General features: G+C 39.4%; 2 protein-coding genes across 8 annotated transcripts in view; one reads left to right on the forward strand and one right to left on the reverse strand.

The window, feature by feature from the left end:
- Positions 1-619, reverse strand: part of LRRC74A (leucine rich repeat containing 74A) — a 64,677-nt gene extending 64,058 nt beyond the window's left edge. The window contains exon 1 of the mRNA XM_051977538.1: positions 262-619. Within this exon, the coding sequence (XP_051833498.1) occupies positions 262-304 (43 nt within the window). The 5' untranslated portion in view covers positions 305-619. The remainder of the gene's footprint in view (positions 1-261) is intronic.
- The window catches only part of ANGEL1 (angel homolog 1), a 117,014-nt gene that overhangs the window by 89,921 nt on the left and 9,322 nt on the right, over positions 1-17,771 (forward strand). For 2 of the 7 annotated variants that reach the window (XM_051977533.1, XM_051977532.1), the window contains exons 3-6: positions 7,362-7,476; positions 14,497-15,084; positions 16,565-16,791; positions 17,291-17,360. In XM_051977533.1, the coding sequence (XP_051833493.1) occupies positions 7,374-7,476; positions 14,497-15,084; positions 16,565-16,791; positions 17,291-17,360 (988 nt within the window). In that variant the 5' untranslated portion in view covers positions 7,362-7,373. Of the gene's footprint in view, positions 1-755; positions 1,323-7,361; positions 7,477-9,386; positions 9,471-9,645; positions 9,800-14,496; positions 15,085-16,564; positions 16,792-17,290; positions 17,361-17,771 lie in introns of those variants that run through there. The other 5 variants (XM_051977531.1, XM_051977534.1, XM_051977537.1 and 2 more) reach the window with 5 other exon arrangements.

A 17,771-nucleotide genomic window follows, 5' to 3' on the forward strand; every position in this document is an offset into this window, starting at 1 on the left:
CACACACACACATATATGGAATTTGGATTGGGTCTAAGGTCCTGTCTAGCTCGAAAATTCTACAATTCTAAGTCCCTGTTGACCAGTTCTTGACCTTCCCTCCAACCCCCAAATCAATGTGCTACAAATCCTGTTCTAGAGGGAGACGGAACAAGGGGAGAGGAGAAGCCAGCTTTCAGGACACATGGAATCCATCCCCGCATTTCCAGCCGAGGCAGCAGTCAAGAGAACTGAGCGGTGATAAAAGTTACGACTTTTCACCTTGTTCAAGCGTATCCTCATCATCATCATCATCATATTCCATGTTGTCAGTGCCCTTCCCAGGGTTGCTGCCGGCTGCTGACCACCTTGCTCGTCTCTCCCCCAGAAGCACACTGGTACCTTCACTTTTGTTTCAAACTTTGTTCTCCTCAACCTCCCATTAACCAGTCCTGGTGACCTGTTGTGACTTTCCTATCATAGCAGGCCCCAGAAAGAGCTGGTCCTTGAGGTGACCTGACATGCGGGAATATTGTCCCAGTTCCCTCAGTTAGGAGAACGCTTGCTTCCCCTGGTCATAGGGGCAAGGACACCTGCTTTACCCCAGAGAAATTTCCCTAGGGCCCTGTTTCAGTGGGAGCCTCCCATGCCTCTTACTCCCCCCCCTCCCTCCCTCCCTCCACTTTTCATTTCATCTCCAACATTCCATGACCTCACCTAGTCATTGTGATCTCGGAGGGTGAACCTGGCAACAGCAGGCCTCGCAACCTCCCGTCGGCTGAGGCAGTCATCTTTTCTCCTATGTTCATCGGGATCAAACCAAGGCTTGGCTGGGAGTGCCCAGGTGCTGTGGGTGGGTCCCTCACAGGTGCTATATTTCCCTCTGAGTTAGGACTGAACCAGAGCCTCTTAATCAGGTGACTGTCAGGAGCTGCCATCATGTTCTACTCTAGAGATGGTGGCTGTACTTCAAGTACAAAATATTTCAGTGGAGGGTGAGGTCAGTTTCCTCCTGTACAGGTTTTTTGTTTTTTGTTTTTGTTTTTGTTTTTTTGTTTTTAAATTTGGGAAAGTATCCTGAGGCTTGGAGAGGAAGATCCGTATCTGACAAACACACACGTTCTATCGACACAGCCGACGGCAGCCAAAGCATTATCGGAGCTAAAGCTGCTTTTCCGACTTAAATTGAAGTTCCCCAGAGATCATCCCCATCCCAGGCTGTATTTCATGTCTTGGAGTTGAAGTTCAGTTATAGTTTACTGGTTGGTGAATCCAGAGACGTTTTTGTTTTTTGTTTTTATTTTTACTTCTTGACAAGTTCTTCCAGCACTTCAACAGGTCAGGTCAGTAATTTGGTGGTTGATTTCAAATGATTCAATTTCCATATAGTTATGGTGATCTTTTCCATATGGTTATTTCAACAGTGCAGACTGCAATTTCATCTGTGAGATTCTTGTCCATGAACTCCAACAAATCTCTCATAGAGTGTCTATGGCTTTCTTCTATGATTCAACATTTTGTGGGCACCAATGCAAGCTTTGGGCTGTGCATTCTCACTGTATATGATTGACCTACCCTCATTTCTGATCATATATTTCTCAGATATCTTTTAGGTCCTTCTGGGTAGGTCCTCCATTTCAAGTTTAGTATCAAAGATCTATGCTGCTTAGGCCCATCATGTAAGTTTTGACATTGACTTTTTAGTTACCTGCTTTTTTAATTATCTGGAGAATCATGGTATTCCACCATGCACAACCACATGGCTTCCATGAAATAATATAGTGATATAGGGACAAAAGACATGGAGAAGAAAGTTACTAAGCCAGAAGGAAGACAGGATGCATAGAAAAAGAATCAAACAATTTGTTTGAAAGAAGTTAGATGTGTGCCCATTCTCTAGAAGAAATCTATTAGTTGAATGGAATAATTCCTGAAATATAATCTCTTGGTCCTGGGTTCAATGACTTCTCAGAACCCTAGATGATTATTACAAGAGGCAAGAGTTTAGGAATGAGAGGTAAGAAATGCTGTAAGAGGTGATGAGAACATTTATATTCTTAGGCATTCATTATGCTAGCCACAGCTCTTTGTTGAATAAGAGAATACAAATACACCTTATTTGACTTTATTTCCAACTGTCGGGTCATTTCCTGAGCAGAAGGAATCCATTTCTCCACTAATGAGAGTCAGTAGGTATTTAAAAGGTTAGATAAGTCCATCTTAGACAACAGGTTACTTCTGCAAAGCAAAAGAAGTTGGAAATATCTCCCTGAAGGGGAAAAATGTTGTAGGCTATTATTTTGGCATGCTAATTTCCTCTTGACCAATGGAGTCAGTCACTTTCCCTTTGATTCCTAGCTAATTCAAAAGCAACATAGTTATTTGAGACTAGAGTCAAGTCAAAGAGAATTTTTGCTCTAGGAATACCACTGGCCTTAGCTTCCCTGACCTTCAGGGTCAATGAAGCTGTAAATGAGGTTGTTGTGAACTTGAGAAACAGCATGGCCTAATGAAAAGAACCTGAATATTGAAGTCAAGATTTTGTAGGTTCAATTCTCAGCACTGATGTTTCCTAGCTATGTTACCATGTCATTCAGCACCACTGAATTTGTTTCCTCATCTATGAGATGGAAATAATATATTACTTCTACCTACCTTCACAGAGTTGTGAGGAAGGTATTAAAAAAAAAAACTTAAAATATTATATAAAAATGAATTTTAATTTTTATTCTCATGATTCCCTTGAAGCAAAGGGTAGGGAAGCAAACCCAGATTTCTCCTATAGAGTCTAATCAGTAGGGTTTGAAAACTATAATTCTGGGATTCCTTAAGCTATTATGGTATCTGTCACTTGGAGAAGAGTTATTGATAAAGTTGGAAAATAACTCTATCTCAGTGTATCCTTTAACATTTGAGCTTTCTTGACCTACCCTAATATAAGCTAAATACTTCTAGATAATAATGCTTTAATAGTCTTAAGTAATTTTTTATATTTATATATCATTCAGGCCTCTCTTCTGCATATCTCATCATCTCATGATATAGGAAAGGGCAAAGAGAAGGGAATAAGTATTTATAGTATGACTACTATGTGCCAGGCACTGTGCCAAGCACTTTACAAATATCTCATTTGATCCTCACAATAACCTTGTGAGGTAAGTACTGTTATTATCCCCATTTTACAGTTGAGGAAACTAATGTAGGAGCTGCAAGCTCTCCTCAGAATCAGGAAGACATAAGTTCAAGTTCAGCTTTGATAAGTATTGGCTGTATGACTGAGTAGCCCACCTAATCTCTCACTTCCTCCAGGCAACTCTCTTTAAGAATCTAAATTGCAGAGAAGATGTGATTTGCATTGTAAAGGAAATTCTTTAACTGGAGTTGCCTAAGCCAATGAAATAACAGGTTCAACAACAACAACCAAAAAACCCAGACACACACACACACACACACACACACACACACACACACACACACACACACACACACACCCCTACCAAATCAACAGCTCACTGTGTGAAGTCTTTGGATGCCATGAAAGCCAAAATCATGGGAGTTTGAATTCTAATGGAGGAGACATAGGAGCCCCTATGCTGGAGTTCTAGTCTTTATTTACAAGTTCGGCAGATTCAATGATAATGGCTTTTAAGTTACAAATTTGTACTGACTCGTTAACTGGAAATCATTCTTCTGGGATCTAGTTCAGTATCTAGAAATACATCCTTTGGTACCAAAGGGAAATAATCTTTGAGTGAACAATTCACATTTCTTAATTAGGTACCCATATAAAAGGGACGAAAGATGTCAGGTAATACAAGACACTCTTCTGTTTGGGAATTTATCGATACAAATTAAAAGTCAATCTATGTCCGAGTAGATTAGTTTTAGTAAGTTGTATGGGGACAAGAACAGGTTAATAACTTCATCATGGGAGTATACAGCTAATAAGTAAAAAAAAAAAAAAAAAAAAAAAGAAAGAAAGTAGGAGAACCATGGATTTGGGTTTAATTCTAACTTGAACAATTCCTGTCTTGGTGACCTTGGAAAAATCACTTATCTCCTCTTAACTGCTTTTCTTTCCTCATCTATAAAACAGGATTGGACCAGATGACCTCTATGGTCCCTTCTAACTCAAATCTATGACCCTATTATAAATACTAAAGATAGAACTCAAATATAGATCCAACACTTTGAATGCGAGCACAAATGAAATCCCATTCTTCCAAGTTGAGATAAAAATAATTCCTTCCTGATTATATCTACAAAAGTTAGAAATCATCAGAGACAGACAAGACAGACACTGAGTGAAGATCACCTCATGTAAAAAGGTAAAGTAAAGTAAAGGTAACTGATAACAAATGCTGATATTAAAATGATTTTAAGATAATTTTGAGGACAAAATATGGATGACACATTAAATGAGTTATCCTCAATAATTTACATACTTATATAAACACAAAAATAACTATATGCATTATTTATATGTAGGACCATAGAATTGTTCCTATCATGTCTTAAAGATTTCTTGACAATCTTAAGTCCTTCAACACCTTCAACAACTTCAATAATATATTCAACTGAGATAGTCATTAATAAAAGTAAATCCCTTTGTTTTCAGCTTGTCCAACAATCAAGTATATTTGAACATGTATTTGTTCATTATTGTTCTAGGTCAACTTCTATCCCTTAATGTATGTTTTGGGGAAATGATCTATCTAAAGGACAATAATAGCTTATATCATAAATTCTATCGATTATTGGGAGTAACTCATTTAATCTGTCATCCACACTGTATCCTCAAAATTATATTAAAATCTTCATAATATTGATGATTGTTATTTATCAGCTATCTTTATTCTTGATTACTATTGGACTGATGTAAAATAGTTCACACAGGTTACCTCACTGGAGAATTTCTTACTGTTTTGTAAACATGATAATGAAGAATGTGGGTTATCCTCTGAACTTGGAAGATGGGGATGTCACTATGCTATCTTGCTTGAAATGGGATAGTTGGCCATCTGGATCACCTCTCACCATGACGCTTACATTCCCAGTGCCTTTTCATCTGAAGACACTCCTTTACTCCTTCACTTGTCTTACATTGTTTTTGATACTGGTATCAAGTGCAAAATGACTCTGAAAGAGATGTTTAAACAAAACTTCTATCAGCTAATTAAATAATGCCTATTCAAACCAGAGGGAAGGGGTCAAGTAGAAGAAAGATGCGTGCCCAATAGTAGGCAAAGTCTATGATAAAACACTTCAATACAGGGGTATTCAATTTTCTGTAGACTAGATGGTCTCATTTCTCTTTGCTAGCTCTACAAACCTGAGACATGTATAGTTGGATAGAGAATATGGAGAATATGGTTGGAAAATGGAAACAGGCAATGGAATTTGGAAAGGTCGGGGAACATCATATGATTGGTCACCTTAAATGCACCCTGAACAGAAAACTCTGGAGAAGTAAAATTAGGGCAAATGGCCACAAGAAAGATCTCTAAAATACTGTCTCATGAAGATGGCTTTATGTGTTCTTCCCATTAGGTGGCAGTGGAGTATATATGTATGCACTCTGCCAAGAGAGCATATAAGTACAGGGAAAAAATTTGGCTAAATTACCTGATTTATTTCTGAAGTGTTGTCTCAGGATTTGTCCAGTGCCTCACCAAGGGACCTGACTGAAAAATAGTCTTCTGTGTATACAATTTTTTGGTTATTCAAGGATATCAAAAAATACTACTGAACTTTTTCTTTAATCCTGGAAGTTATTTTGGGGAAGGAAAGTGTTAATTCTTATTGTTTTACAGATGTGGAGCAACAGAGGCTAAGACAGCTGACAAATTCAGCACTTGGTGGGTGATTATTGGATTCTAGATTATGAATTCAAAGGACCTCATCTTATTTTACAGATAAGGATGAAACATAAACCCAAGAAAATCCATACACAAAACCACAATAAAAATAACTCACATTTCTGTAATGCTTGATGATTTGCAAAGAGCTTTTCAAATATCATTTCATCAACCCTGAGAAGTAGGTGTTATCATTACCTCCATCATCTAGATTAGGAAAATGAGACTAATACAGGTTAAGGGACTTGACTACAGTCACACATCTAGTGACTAGATTTGAACTCAGGTCTTCCTGACTCCAGGTTGTGGTCTTTACTGCCAACATTCTTGGTGAAGCTAGAGTTTGAACTTAGGTTTTCTTTCCTCCAAAAGTCAGGTCTTTTTTTCTCCTGCAACTACATCATGCTACTATTAAAATGTGAGGAACAAGAATTAGAACACTCAAGCAAAACTGGTAGGACTAACCATACAGATTCTACAGCAAAAATGGCTGTTTGTAGAGTTTAGGGGAAAAAGTTTTCAAAATAAAATAATTTGAAAGTGGTGAGGACATACATTGGGAAAATATAAAGCCAAATCTTCTTTAAATCCCAGAATCCCAAAGATGCACAAAGTTGTGATGAAAACATCATCTCCCTTCTTTTTCCATCCACTTTTCCCTCTGAATCTCACCTCCTTATGTCCAAACCATTAATAAGGGGATTCCTGGATAGGAACCAGCTCATAAGATTAGGAAGTTGAATATCTGGGCACTAGGACAGAGGCAAATGAGAGATTCTGTCAAAATTAAGCTGCTAAAATGGTGACTTTCTTTTGAAGTCTTTTTTTTTTTTTTTTCTGAACATCAACTGTCTAAAGTGGTTGATTCCACAAAAATGTGTATCAAGTAAAAGTGTATTATAGAAAATTGCACATGAGCAATGGTATGATGTTTTCTAGTGAAGGATTTGGTTATCATGCATTGATGATTTTGTTGCAAAACAAATTGATGCCTATATAAAAGAAGACTGAATATTATTATTTTCACTCAATAAGCCTTTCAGCATTTCAGATGGCACCTGTAGTCTTTTGTTGAATGGGCACGAAGACACTTGTTACCTTAAGATTTGCACTAGTTTCAGGTACTAAAAACAGACAACATGTACATGCTGTGCTTTTTTTTTACATAGAAAATGATAAATGAATGTGGTGTGATTCCTACTACTGGGAAACTGAAGCTTTGTTTGAACAGTTCTGATTTGTCTCAAGTCAATCAGGTGTCAGTATTAAGTCTGATAAAGTTATCTTCAACCCTTGAAAGCAAGGGACCACCATGCCATATAAGAGAGGGGCAAAGTGGGCTAGGTCGGAAATAAAACAGATCAAATCTGGCTCCAGTGACAATTAGAATTGCTGCCTATGAATGGTTGCTGTACTTTCATCCTTGGCAAGAGGCAGAAAGAGACGTAGTCTCAAAAACAAAGTATTACAGAAATGTTATCATCACCATCACCATTATCATTATCTCTGTCTTTCTTTTTCTAGCTTTTCTGTGTCATGATGTACCCAGCCGGTCCTGGGTCTGGAGACTCCCCAGAAGGCTTTCCTGAACAACAGAGACTCCAGCCACAAATTGGAGACTGCACAGCCCGGACACTGGGTACTGAGATATGAAACAAAATAGAACTTTCTGGGTCCACGGCATGAGGTGGGAGGAGGGAGGGAAAAGAATATGTGTAAAATGGGGTTGAAGGGGAACTGAAAAACAAAGTGCCAGAACAACATACACATTGAACTTAAATAGCTTTTAGTCTGTGTTAGAGTCCCTTTTATTTAAGGGATTATAGAATTTAGAACTAGAAAGAGCCTTTGGGATCACTTAGCATTTTATGGATGAGGAAATTGAAATCCAGACAGATAAAAGGATCCTAATGACAGAATTATAGAATGTCAGAGGTCATATAATCTCATCTGAACAAAATAATCTACTCACAACATATACCCATCAAAACGGGGTCAGCCAGCTTCTAGTTTCAGCAGCCCATTCCAGTTTTAGACAGCCCAAATTTTTAGAAAAATTTTCTTCATGTTTAGTTTAAATAGGCCTCTCTACAACTTCTACCTAATGCTCTTAGCTCTACCATCTGGGACCAAACAGAGTAAATCTAATCTCTTCCTCATGGCAGTACAGAAGTGAATAAAACGTTCCAGATATAGTTTGACCAAGAGTAGTATACGGTGAGACTTAGGTTAAAATGTCCCAGTTCTGGGACAACATGCTTTTCTTATTGAGATGTAAGGTTGCATTACTTTTGTTTGTGTGTGTGTGTGTGTGTGTGTGTGTGTGTGTGTGTGTGTGTGTGTGTGCTGCCATATGGATAATGTTTAGCTCATTTAGGCTTTTTTATCTTCTAAAATCTATTGATCATTTTTCCCATATAAAAAAGATATACCTCTTGTGTGTCATCCCCCACCATGGAATAAAAATTTAGCTCTGTTAAATTTCACCACATAAAATTCAATTCAAGGTTCTATTCTGCTTTTGATAGTTTGAATCCTGACTTTCCCATTTAAATTAATCTTTTCTTCCTAGTTCCATGTGATACCCAAATTGGATAAGTATAATACTTATGTCTTTATCCATATATATATATGTATGTGTATATATATATATATAAATGCCACACAGGTAATAAAGCAGGATTTCATGCTAGACTTTTGCTCCCAATTCAGCAATTTTTATGTTGTGCCACAACATTTTGGCCATTGCACTTTCTCATCCCTTGGAGAATGACTTTCCCATTATTTCCAGGTAGAGAGTTTTGGAGGTAGAGGTGGGAGTGGGGAGACAGGATAAAGTCCAAGTGGTGGAGTGGAGGGGGAGAAGGAAAAGGAGAGAGGTAAGTGACTTAAATGTTTATTTCTGTTAGGTGATGCTTTGTATAGCATCCTGGACCCAAAGTCAGGAAGATCTGAGTTCAAATCTCAGCTTAATTCATTTACCAGCTGAACAATTGTGCTAGCTTTAGTTTCTCCTCATGTGTAAAATGGGGATTAAAAAGAGAATGTACTTCCCAGGATTTTGTGAAGAGGAAATATGAGATATTTGCAAACCCCTTTGTGAAGCTTAAAATGCCACATAAATAAATACTAGCCACATAAATAAATACTAGCCACATAAATAAATACTAGCCACATAAATAAATACTAGCCACATAAATAAATACTAGCCACATAAATAATACTAGCCACATAAATAAATACTAGTTATTTTTCCATCAATTAACTAGGCCTGGGGCCTTAGACAAATCCTCTCCCCTTTCTGGGCCCTTGAGATTTTGTGAGGGTAAAAATAAGACATCTGCAAAGTAGTTCTATATAAATCCTAGTTATTGTTCGTCGTTATCATTCTGTCAGTTAACCAGGTCTGAGGACAAATGGCCACGCCTCTAGCCTCGATTTCCTCATCTGTAAAACGTGCGCGCCGCACTAGGGGGTCTCTACGTTCCCCTCCCAGGGGCAGGAGGGGGTGGGGCGTTTGTGGAGGTTCTAGGCTGACGAGGCAAAAGAGAGGGGCGGGGCCTGCGTTTGAAGACGCAGGCGGAGCTGCGGGTCGGTGGTTGATTGATTGGGCACCGCAGCGCCCCATCAAGGGTGAGACAAATCTATAACCGGGAAGGGGGCATCCTCCCAGAGGGAACTGGGAAAGGGGGTGGGGGTGGGGCAGATGCCGCCGGTTGTTTTGGTAACTTGGGCACAACCGTGGTCCCCTCGCGCCCGGCGCGCGCACTCCCAATAAAGTTGTTGTTGAAGGGCGAGCGGCGGGAGTGGCCGGCGGCGGCGGCGGCGGCACCACGTGGGCGCGGCGGCTGAGGGGAGACCCGGTGGAAGGGCGGGCAGCCTAGTCCCGCAGCCGGGGATGATCGGGTCGTGCCTGTGCTACCTGCTGCTGCCCGCGGCGCGCCTGTGCCGCGTTCTCTCAGGTACCCGGGACCCCACGCCTCCGGTGCCGCCATGCAGACCCCTCCCCCAGAAGCCCGTCCCCGCCCCCATCGCGGGCCGGCGCGCTAGGAGCTGTCCGCGGGAGCTGGAGTAGCACAGTGGCCACAGCCTCTTCTCCTTTGGTCCGGGGCGGAGGGATTTTCGCTGCTGTAACAGCTGTTCCTTCTGAGTCGCGCGGGGGGCCTGGCTCTAGGGGTTAGTGGCGGAGAGGAGTACTATTTGGGTGGTTGGGGCGGCTCCAGGGCAGTACTGCGGGGTCGGAGCTGCCTGATTCTAACATCCCGACCTCCAAGAAAAAAGCTGAGCTGAATGAACAGCCAGTAACTGAGGGCTTTGTGATGAATAGCATCACTTATATATGGAAATAAAAAACGAATCCATCCGAGATTTTAAGCGCGAGGATATTGAGGTGTTCTTTGAGCGCTTTAATAAAGATTTAAGTTTTAAGAGTGAGCTTTAATAGATTTAAACTGACCATGCTTTTGGAAGCATCTTTTATCTCAGAAAATTTACAAAGCTTTAAGAACAAGCGTTAATAGGTTTAAAGTGCATGTACAGTTTTGAAAGGCATCCCTGGAGCTTAGGAAAATTTTCCAAAGCTTTAAGAGTGAGCTTTTATAACTTAAATGGGTAGATTTTTTTCCAGAACTTTCAATTGAGCTTTAATAGATTTAAACTGCATGTACTCTCTGTCTTAGGAAATTTTATAAAGTCTTAAGCTTTAATAGACTTAAATTGCATACAAAGTTTTGGGCGCCCTGTGCCTTCGAAAATTCTACCAATCTTTAAACGTGAGCTTTAATAGGTTTAAACTGCACTCAGACTTTGGGAGCACACTGTATCTTAGGAAATTTCCATCTTGACTAAAATGTTTTTTTTTAAGAATTTGGACACTATTTTCTGGAAAATTCGCAGATGTGAAAACAGCTTCTTGATGACATCATTATCTTATTGTAATACAGGGTGTCTTGTGAACTTAAAAGTTTTTTTAAAATTGTTATATCAATATAATCGGTTTCTTTTGTGTTCTTGTGTATTTTATTCATTTAAAAGCATTGTTCTAAGAAGGGGTCCCTAGACTTCAACCTAGCAAAGGGACTTAGATTAAAAAAAAAAATTAAGAACTCCCTTTACCATAATAAATGATTAATAATCATTGGTTCTATTTGTATGGTCTCAGGTTGACCTTCACCTTAGCTAACCAGGCTGCCTACCTTCTTCCCTAGCAGGTTTCTTGCCTCCTTTCCCAGGCTAAAAGGAAGAGGAAGAAAGTAGCATATATTGAGGGCCTACTATGTGTTAGGCATTGTGATAAGGATTTAGAAATATCTCTTCTCTTAGAGGGAAAGTAGTAAAGGGGAGAAAGGAAATCAAGTTTAAAACTTGTTCTCCATTCTCTTTACTTTGGAAATAGCTGCCCATAGTCCAAAGTCATCCCAGCATTTATACAGCTAGAACCATCAGCCTAAATACCTTGTGTTAGTGGTATGAATCAATTAATAAAAAGGCATTTTTGAGCACTTATTTTGTGCATAGCCCTATGTTAAGCACTGGAAATTCATAGAGAAAAGTAATCAGTGCTTGCCCCTAAAATGCTTACATAGTCTGATAGGGAAAGACAACATAGGCAGAGGTTTTATAGCAGCAAGTCTAAAGGACAGGTCATATGTTCTATAAAGTGCAATAGCAGAACAAATGGTGTGTTGAAGATAGATGTCTTGAAGAAGCTGGATTTGAACTCATGAAAATGAATCTTCCTGATTCTAAGCTCAGTGTTCTATTCACTGTTATCTAGCTACCTTGAGCAGCTAAACGTTAAAACAATATTGTGTTTGTTGATTAACATTTCCTACACTTCATCTTCTTGAATGTTATTTCCACTGATAAAATCACGTCCATTTGACAGTACACCATAAACTGTACGGCTTCCTTGTCTGTCACTGGTCCTTAGTTCTCATTTCAGTGGATGGGAACATAGATTGTCAACTGCAAAAAACCTTAGAGATTATTTTACCTAAGCTAACCTCCATTTTTAGGTTGCAGAGGCTTGGGAAGGCAAAGGGATTTGCCCCAATATCATCACAGCTAGTTAGTGACATGGCTTAAGTTGACACCAGAGGTTCACACTGAATCTTTGTGTCTTTTTTTTTTTTTTTTTAAAAGCTATTCTCAACTTCCTAAAGATTAGATTGGGAAATTCCTATTTAATTATTCTTATGGGTACTAATTTGAAAAACTGATTGAAGAAAATGAAGTGCTTGTTTCTTGGTCATTATTCCTTTGATTCCCAGATTTCATTTGCACTGTCTGCTTTTACTTTTGTCAGATCCCTTGAAAGTTTTTGTAGAGCATCTGTGGTGATTGTATTGAGCATGTCCTATTCTTTATGACCCCCATTTGAAGTTTTCTTGGCAGAGATATTGGGGTGATTTGCCATTTCCTTCTTCAGCTCATTTTACAGATGAGGAAACTGAGGCAAACAGAGTGAAGTGACATGACTAGGGTCTTACAACTAGTAGGTGTCTTGAAGCTGTATTTTAAACTCATGAAAATGAGTCTTCCTGATTCCAAGCTCAATGCTCTATTCATTATATTATCTAACTACCTTGAGCATCTAAACTTTAAAACAATATTATGTTTGTTGATAGTTTAACATTTCCTACACTGCTGAATATATCCGCTCAAACCCTGCTCCTCAGCTAAAGATTTAAAAACAGGAACCAAAAATAGTTCCCCCAGATCTGTGAACACACTAATCCTGGCTGTAAGTATAATATTCAATACCCTTAAGAGACCCACCTCTGCAAATAGAAGAGGGACAAATTCTAAGGTATTCTGGTGCACAGGAGTAAATTCTTGAATAAACCAACATTTATTGAGCATTTATTCTATCCAATATCTCATTTATTTGGGTATTGGTGTCATCAAAGAAAGAGCTGTTTCCCACATAAATTATTTTTCCGTGTAATAGGCTTACCTCATGAGGTGCCAAAATGTTTAAAATTGTGGTCATTATTGAAAGAAAGATTTCTATAATGCATGTTGTGATTTCCTGCCTTCTTAAATAGAATAGAAGATAGTTCTCTTGCTTGATAAGTCAAGGTCATGATTACAAATATCACTTTATTGTAATCATATTAAAATACAGTAATGCTATCACAGAATGACTCATTGGGCTTGTTTGTTTCAGACTCTGATTTTAGTTCTTTTGTGTATTTTTATTATTCATGTCTCTTCTCTGTTACCTCTTTGGTTGTATTTATTTAAATCCTAGAATTTATTTAATTTTAATATTCATTTAAGTTTTTTTTGAGTTCCAAATTCTCCCTTTCCAGCCCTTACCCCATTCATTGAGAAGATGTACAACATACCAATTATATGTGTGATGTCATACAAAACATGAAATCATAGAATTTAGAATCAGAAGGGAACTTTCAAGATCATCTAGGCCAACCCCCACAATGTACAAGATTGAAATGTGGAGCCCAGAGAAGGGACTTGACATTCTTAAGTTCGTATAAATAAGCGGCTGCATATTAAGACTAAAAGCCAGATTTTCAACATATGGTACCTGGGTAAACACTGTCAGGGACCTTGCTTGGTCTTGAATCTCTGTTATTTTCTACTGTTTTACCTTAATATCTAGCTGGGTCTTAGTTTCATCATCTGAAAAATTAGAGGGTTGGACTAGAACAACACTGAAGAACCTCCCAGCTCTATATCTGTGATCTGATCATCTGGATTTCTTCTCTGGAATTCTTTCTGCTCTTCCATCTCCTTTATTTCAAAAGTTGAAGTGGTGTTTTTTTTTTTTTTAAATGAATGGACTGTTGCTATTTGTCCCTTGGATTATATCAGGAATTCTAGAAATTCCAAAAATATTTTTATAAATAGATTTTTATTAGTCTGTTTTGGTTTTGTTGTTATATCATTTATGTTTCTTATTTGCCGTATTCCTCTTTGTACATTTTCCTAGTGAACTATTCATTACAATAAAGGGTAAAAAATAGGAAGCAGGAAAAAATAAGTCCTGTAAAACTAACCAACATATCAAAAAAAGTCTGATATCATATGCAGTGTTCCATACTCATGGGTCTATGAACTTGTTAATATTTTGATAACTATTTCAATACAATTAATTTCCTTTGTAGTGTGTATATATTTTAGTCATTTAAAATCATTACTTTGAGATGGGGGTTTACAGGGTTTACCTGCCAAAAGGGTCATGACATAAAAGAAGGTTAACAACTTCTGCTGTAGTGAATAATCAATAAATACTGGTTATATTTAATTTACATTTTTATTTAAAACTTGTTTTCCCTGAAAAACTCTGCAAGTTATGGTTGTATTTTGTCATCTTCCAGTATTAAGAGAGAGCTTTAGGTTGACCAAATGGCCTACTTTCTTCCCTCCTAGGCTTTCTTGCTTCTTTTTTTGGAGTCTCATGGTCCTACATGGTATAGCCATTGAAGGACAACGTATATGTCTTCTCATCTCTTCACTGGGGCTAAAATGAGGCATTATATTTTCACAGCTTTCTTTTTCAATTGCTCTCTTGTTGGCAAGTAAAATATTATAGAGGATTCTTAGCCTCCTGAAGTTTAGAGTCAGTCTGGGGAAGAGTGAGGTTGAGTGATGATAATTATTCTGCAATCTAATATGTTGACTTTTTTAACAGATGCTTTCTTCACGTGTCGGAAAAATGCTCTCCTGGCCAAGAGCTCGTCCCCCCAGGTGGAGGGTGGCTTTGCCATGGCCCCTCGGGGCCTAGACCAGGAAGAGCGGGAAGGCCTGCTGCACCAGTGGCGAGAGGAAGGGGCCAGCAGGCTGCCCACATCTGTCAATGAGGGGCCTCCTCTAGAGAAGGGGCTGGCCTCAGGCAGCTTGGCTCTTTTGATGGCCAGCCCTGAAGAGCAGCGGGATGCTGCTTCAGAGGATAAGTGGTCCAATGTTCAGCTGAGTGACTTGCGGGCTACAGAGACCCTGGAGGAGCCTTTCTCCGACTTGGCTGGGATTCCAGGAGAGGAGCAGCTGGAAGGTGTGGATGGCACAGTATGGACTGCTGTCCCAATGCAGGCAGGACCCCAATTTGCAGATTGTGCTGTCCTGCCTGTGGGCACCCTTACTACAGAGCGGTGGGAAGAGGACCCTGCAGTTGTGGCTTGGAGCATAGCACCAGAGTCAGTGCCAGAGGAGGAAGCACCAGTTTGGCCCTTTGAGGGTCTTGGTCAATTGCAGCCTCCTCCAGTTGAAATACCTTATCATGGTAAGTAATGGCTGTCCTGAAGGTTGGAAAACAGGGAAGGGGTAGGTTGGAAGGCAGTCTTACTATGAGACAGAGCATGAGCTACCAAGTTTTAAAGCTGGCAGGAGATTCTGCTTTTGACAACTGTTAAGAATGGGGTTTATAAAACTTTTTCTACTCTACCTCTTTTTGCCCAGGAAAATTTTATGTGACCTTGCCTATTTAGGCATATAAAATAGATATATAAGTCAAACCCTTATTGATAATAAATTATAATTTTGCAACCTCCACATTCAGTTGTGTGATCCCATATAGGGTCATGAACCACATTTAAAAAAACTTTATAGAATCATGGAATGTTAGACTAGGAAGGAAACTCTAGAATTTATCTTACCTCACCCTCTCATTTTATCAAGTAGAGAAGGTGAGTTCCCAGAGGTCTTGCACCTCGTTAATGAAAGAGCTACAAGTGGAACCTGAGTTTCTTCGATCCAAGGCTTTTTCCATTAGACCATGTTGCACAGAAAAATTGTGAAGAATAGATGAGTCATGACTTTCAACCCTCCTTTTTCTTTAGTGCTGAGCTGCCAATTTTAAACAAAAGGGAACAAGCTTTGCCTGGAGCTGAGGTCATAACAGAAAAAATTACCTTTAGCATCAGCTCAGCTTTGACCTCATCAATATGTACAACTGTCCAATCAGAAATAAATCAGTGAGCATTTATTAAGCATCTCCTGTCTGGAAGGTAATGTGCGGATGAAAACAGATATTTGTGAGAAGTGACTTTATAAAGATGTATTATGTTGATCAGAGGTGGTCAATTTTTAATTTTTTTTAATTAAAGTTTTTTGTTTTTAAAATATATGCATAGATAATTTTCAATATTCACCCTTGAAAAAATTTTTGTTACAAATTTTTTTCTTCCCTTCACCCCACTCTCTCCCCTAGATGGCAAGTAACCCAATATATGTTAAACATGTGCAATTCTTCTATACATATTTCCATATTTATCATGCTACAAAAGAAAAATCAGATCAAAAAGAAAAAGAGAAAGAAAACAAAATTGCAAGCAAACAGCAAAAAAAGTGAAAATACTATCTTGTGATCCCCACTCAGGCCCTACAGTCCTCTCTATCATAAGACTATTGGAACTGGCCTCAATCAAGAGGTGGTCTTTCAATTCAACATTTATTAGATGCTCACTGTTTTCAAGGCATAGTGATGATAAGCAGTGGGGAAACCACAAAGATGACAATCCTTTTCCTGAAGGAACTTAAAATTTAATAGGGGGAAATTTCTGTGCAAGTATTTTAAATTACCAGATGGGGTTATGGTCCCAGGAAAAAGGAAGGAAAGTAAGGCTGTCAGCAACTGTGGATAGGCTTGGAAAGAAGGATCACCAGGAGGCAAAATTGGAAACTATTTGGGGGAAGGAAGAGTCTTGTCCTTCCTCTACATCAGGTAACAAATAATTTGCCTCGGGTCTGTCTATTGTCTCTAGAAATCTTATGGCGAGAATGGGAGGATCTCTCTGTCCAGCCAGATCCTCAAGGCCTAGACTCGGGGGAGGTTCCTCAGTTCCAGTTTACTGTCATGTCATATAATATCCTGGCCCAGGACCTGGTACAGCAGAGCTCTGAGCTCTACCTGCACTGCCATCCAGACATTCTGAATTGGAATTATCGATTCTCCAACCTTGTGCAGGAATTCCAGCACTGGGACCCTGACGTGAGTTGGGAATTGTGCCCTACCATATTGGGCTTCCTCACATTGGGATTTTTCCAGGACCATAATACAGTTACATTTATTCCATTCTTACAAGACAATTGGGATCACATTGAATCCCTCCTCTACATTAGTTAGGCAGCATCCTAAGAGAAACCTTGAGGATTCCAGAGCTGACAAAGTCTGTATGGTCATGAGTGAGGATGGAATTTGGGGCTATTAAGGGAACAGAAAAATCCAAACCTTGAGTGTTAGGTTGACTTCTGTTTTAAGGTGGGGTATGCTGATAGGGATTTAGGGGAAATGGTCAGTGATTTGGGGAATTTTGTTGCTTTCCAGTGTATCCCCCTTACTCCCTTGGCATCTTCCACATTGTTCTCAGTGTCACATCCTAGAGTGGAGGTGTCCCCAGAACTTTTCCTGCCAACAGGAGGTGGGGACCCCTTCTTTTCTTCATGTACCTGTGTCCTCTGAGTGATTGATCTCTTCATCGATTTCCCAGATTCTTTGTCTCCAGGAGGTTCAGGAAGACCACTACTGGGAACAACTAGAGCCAACACTGCGGATGATGGGTAATGTAGTCCTGTGGGGGCAGTTGGCTCAAGGGCTTTTGGATGGAGATGTCTCTGAAGTTCTTCTGCCTCCTTCCCTCTATCTGGAGGGATCCCTCATTTCCTCTCTGGACCTTAGCATCCCATATTCCTTAGCTCTCTTGAAAGTGAGCGAGTTCCCTCCTCCTGTGGGTAAGCCTTTCATTCCCAGTGAAGGAGGGCTTTCCATTACCTACCCATTCTCACACTATTTGCCCTCCTATCCTTTCCTATCATTCATTCATCTGAATATAGTTCTAGAGAAAGCCTTGCAGAACTAAGAAATTGGCAAGGGCTACAAACCCCAGAGGTGAGTAGTAGAAATGCTATGATGCTTTACTAGACTGATATTAGACAGTGGACCCTAGCCTTTGACCTCTGTGACCCATCTCA

Source organism: Antechinus flavipes, chromosome 2 (genome assembly GCF_016432865.1).
Source record: "Antechinus flavipes isolate AdamAnt ecotype Samford, QLD, Australia chromosome 2, AdamAnt_v2, whole genome shotgun sequence".
In the NCBI taxonomy this organism is placed as follows: domain Eukaryota; kingdom Metazoa; phylum Chordata; class Mammalia; order Dasyuromorphia; family Dasyuridae; genus Antechinus; species Antechinus flavipes.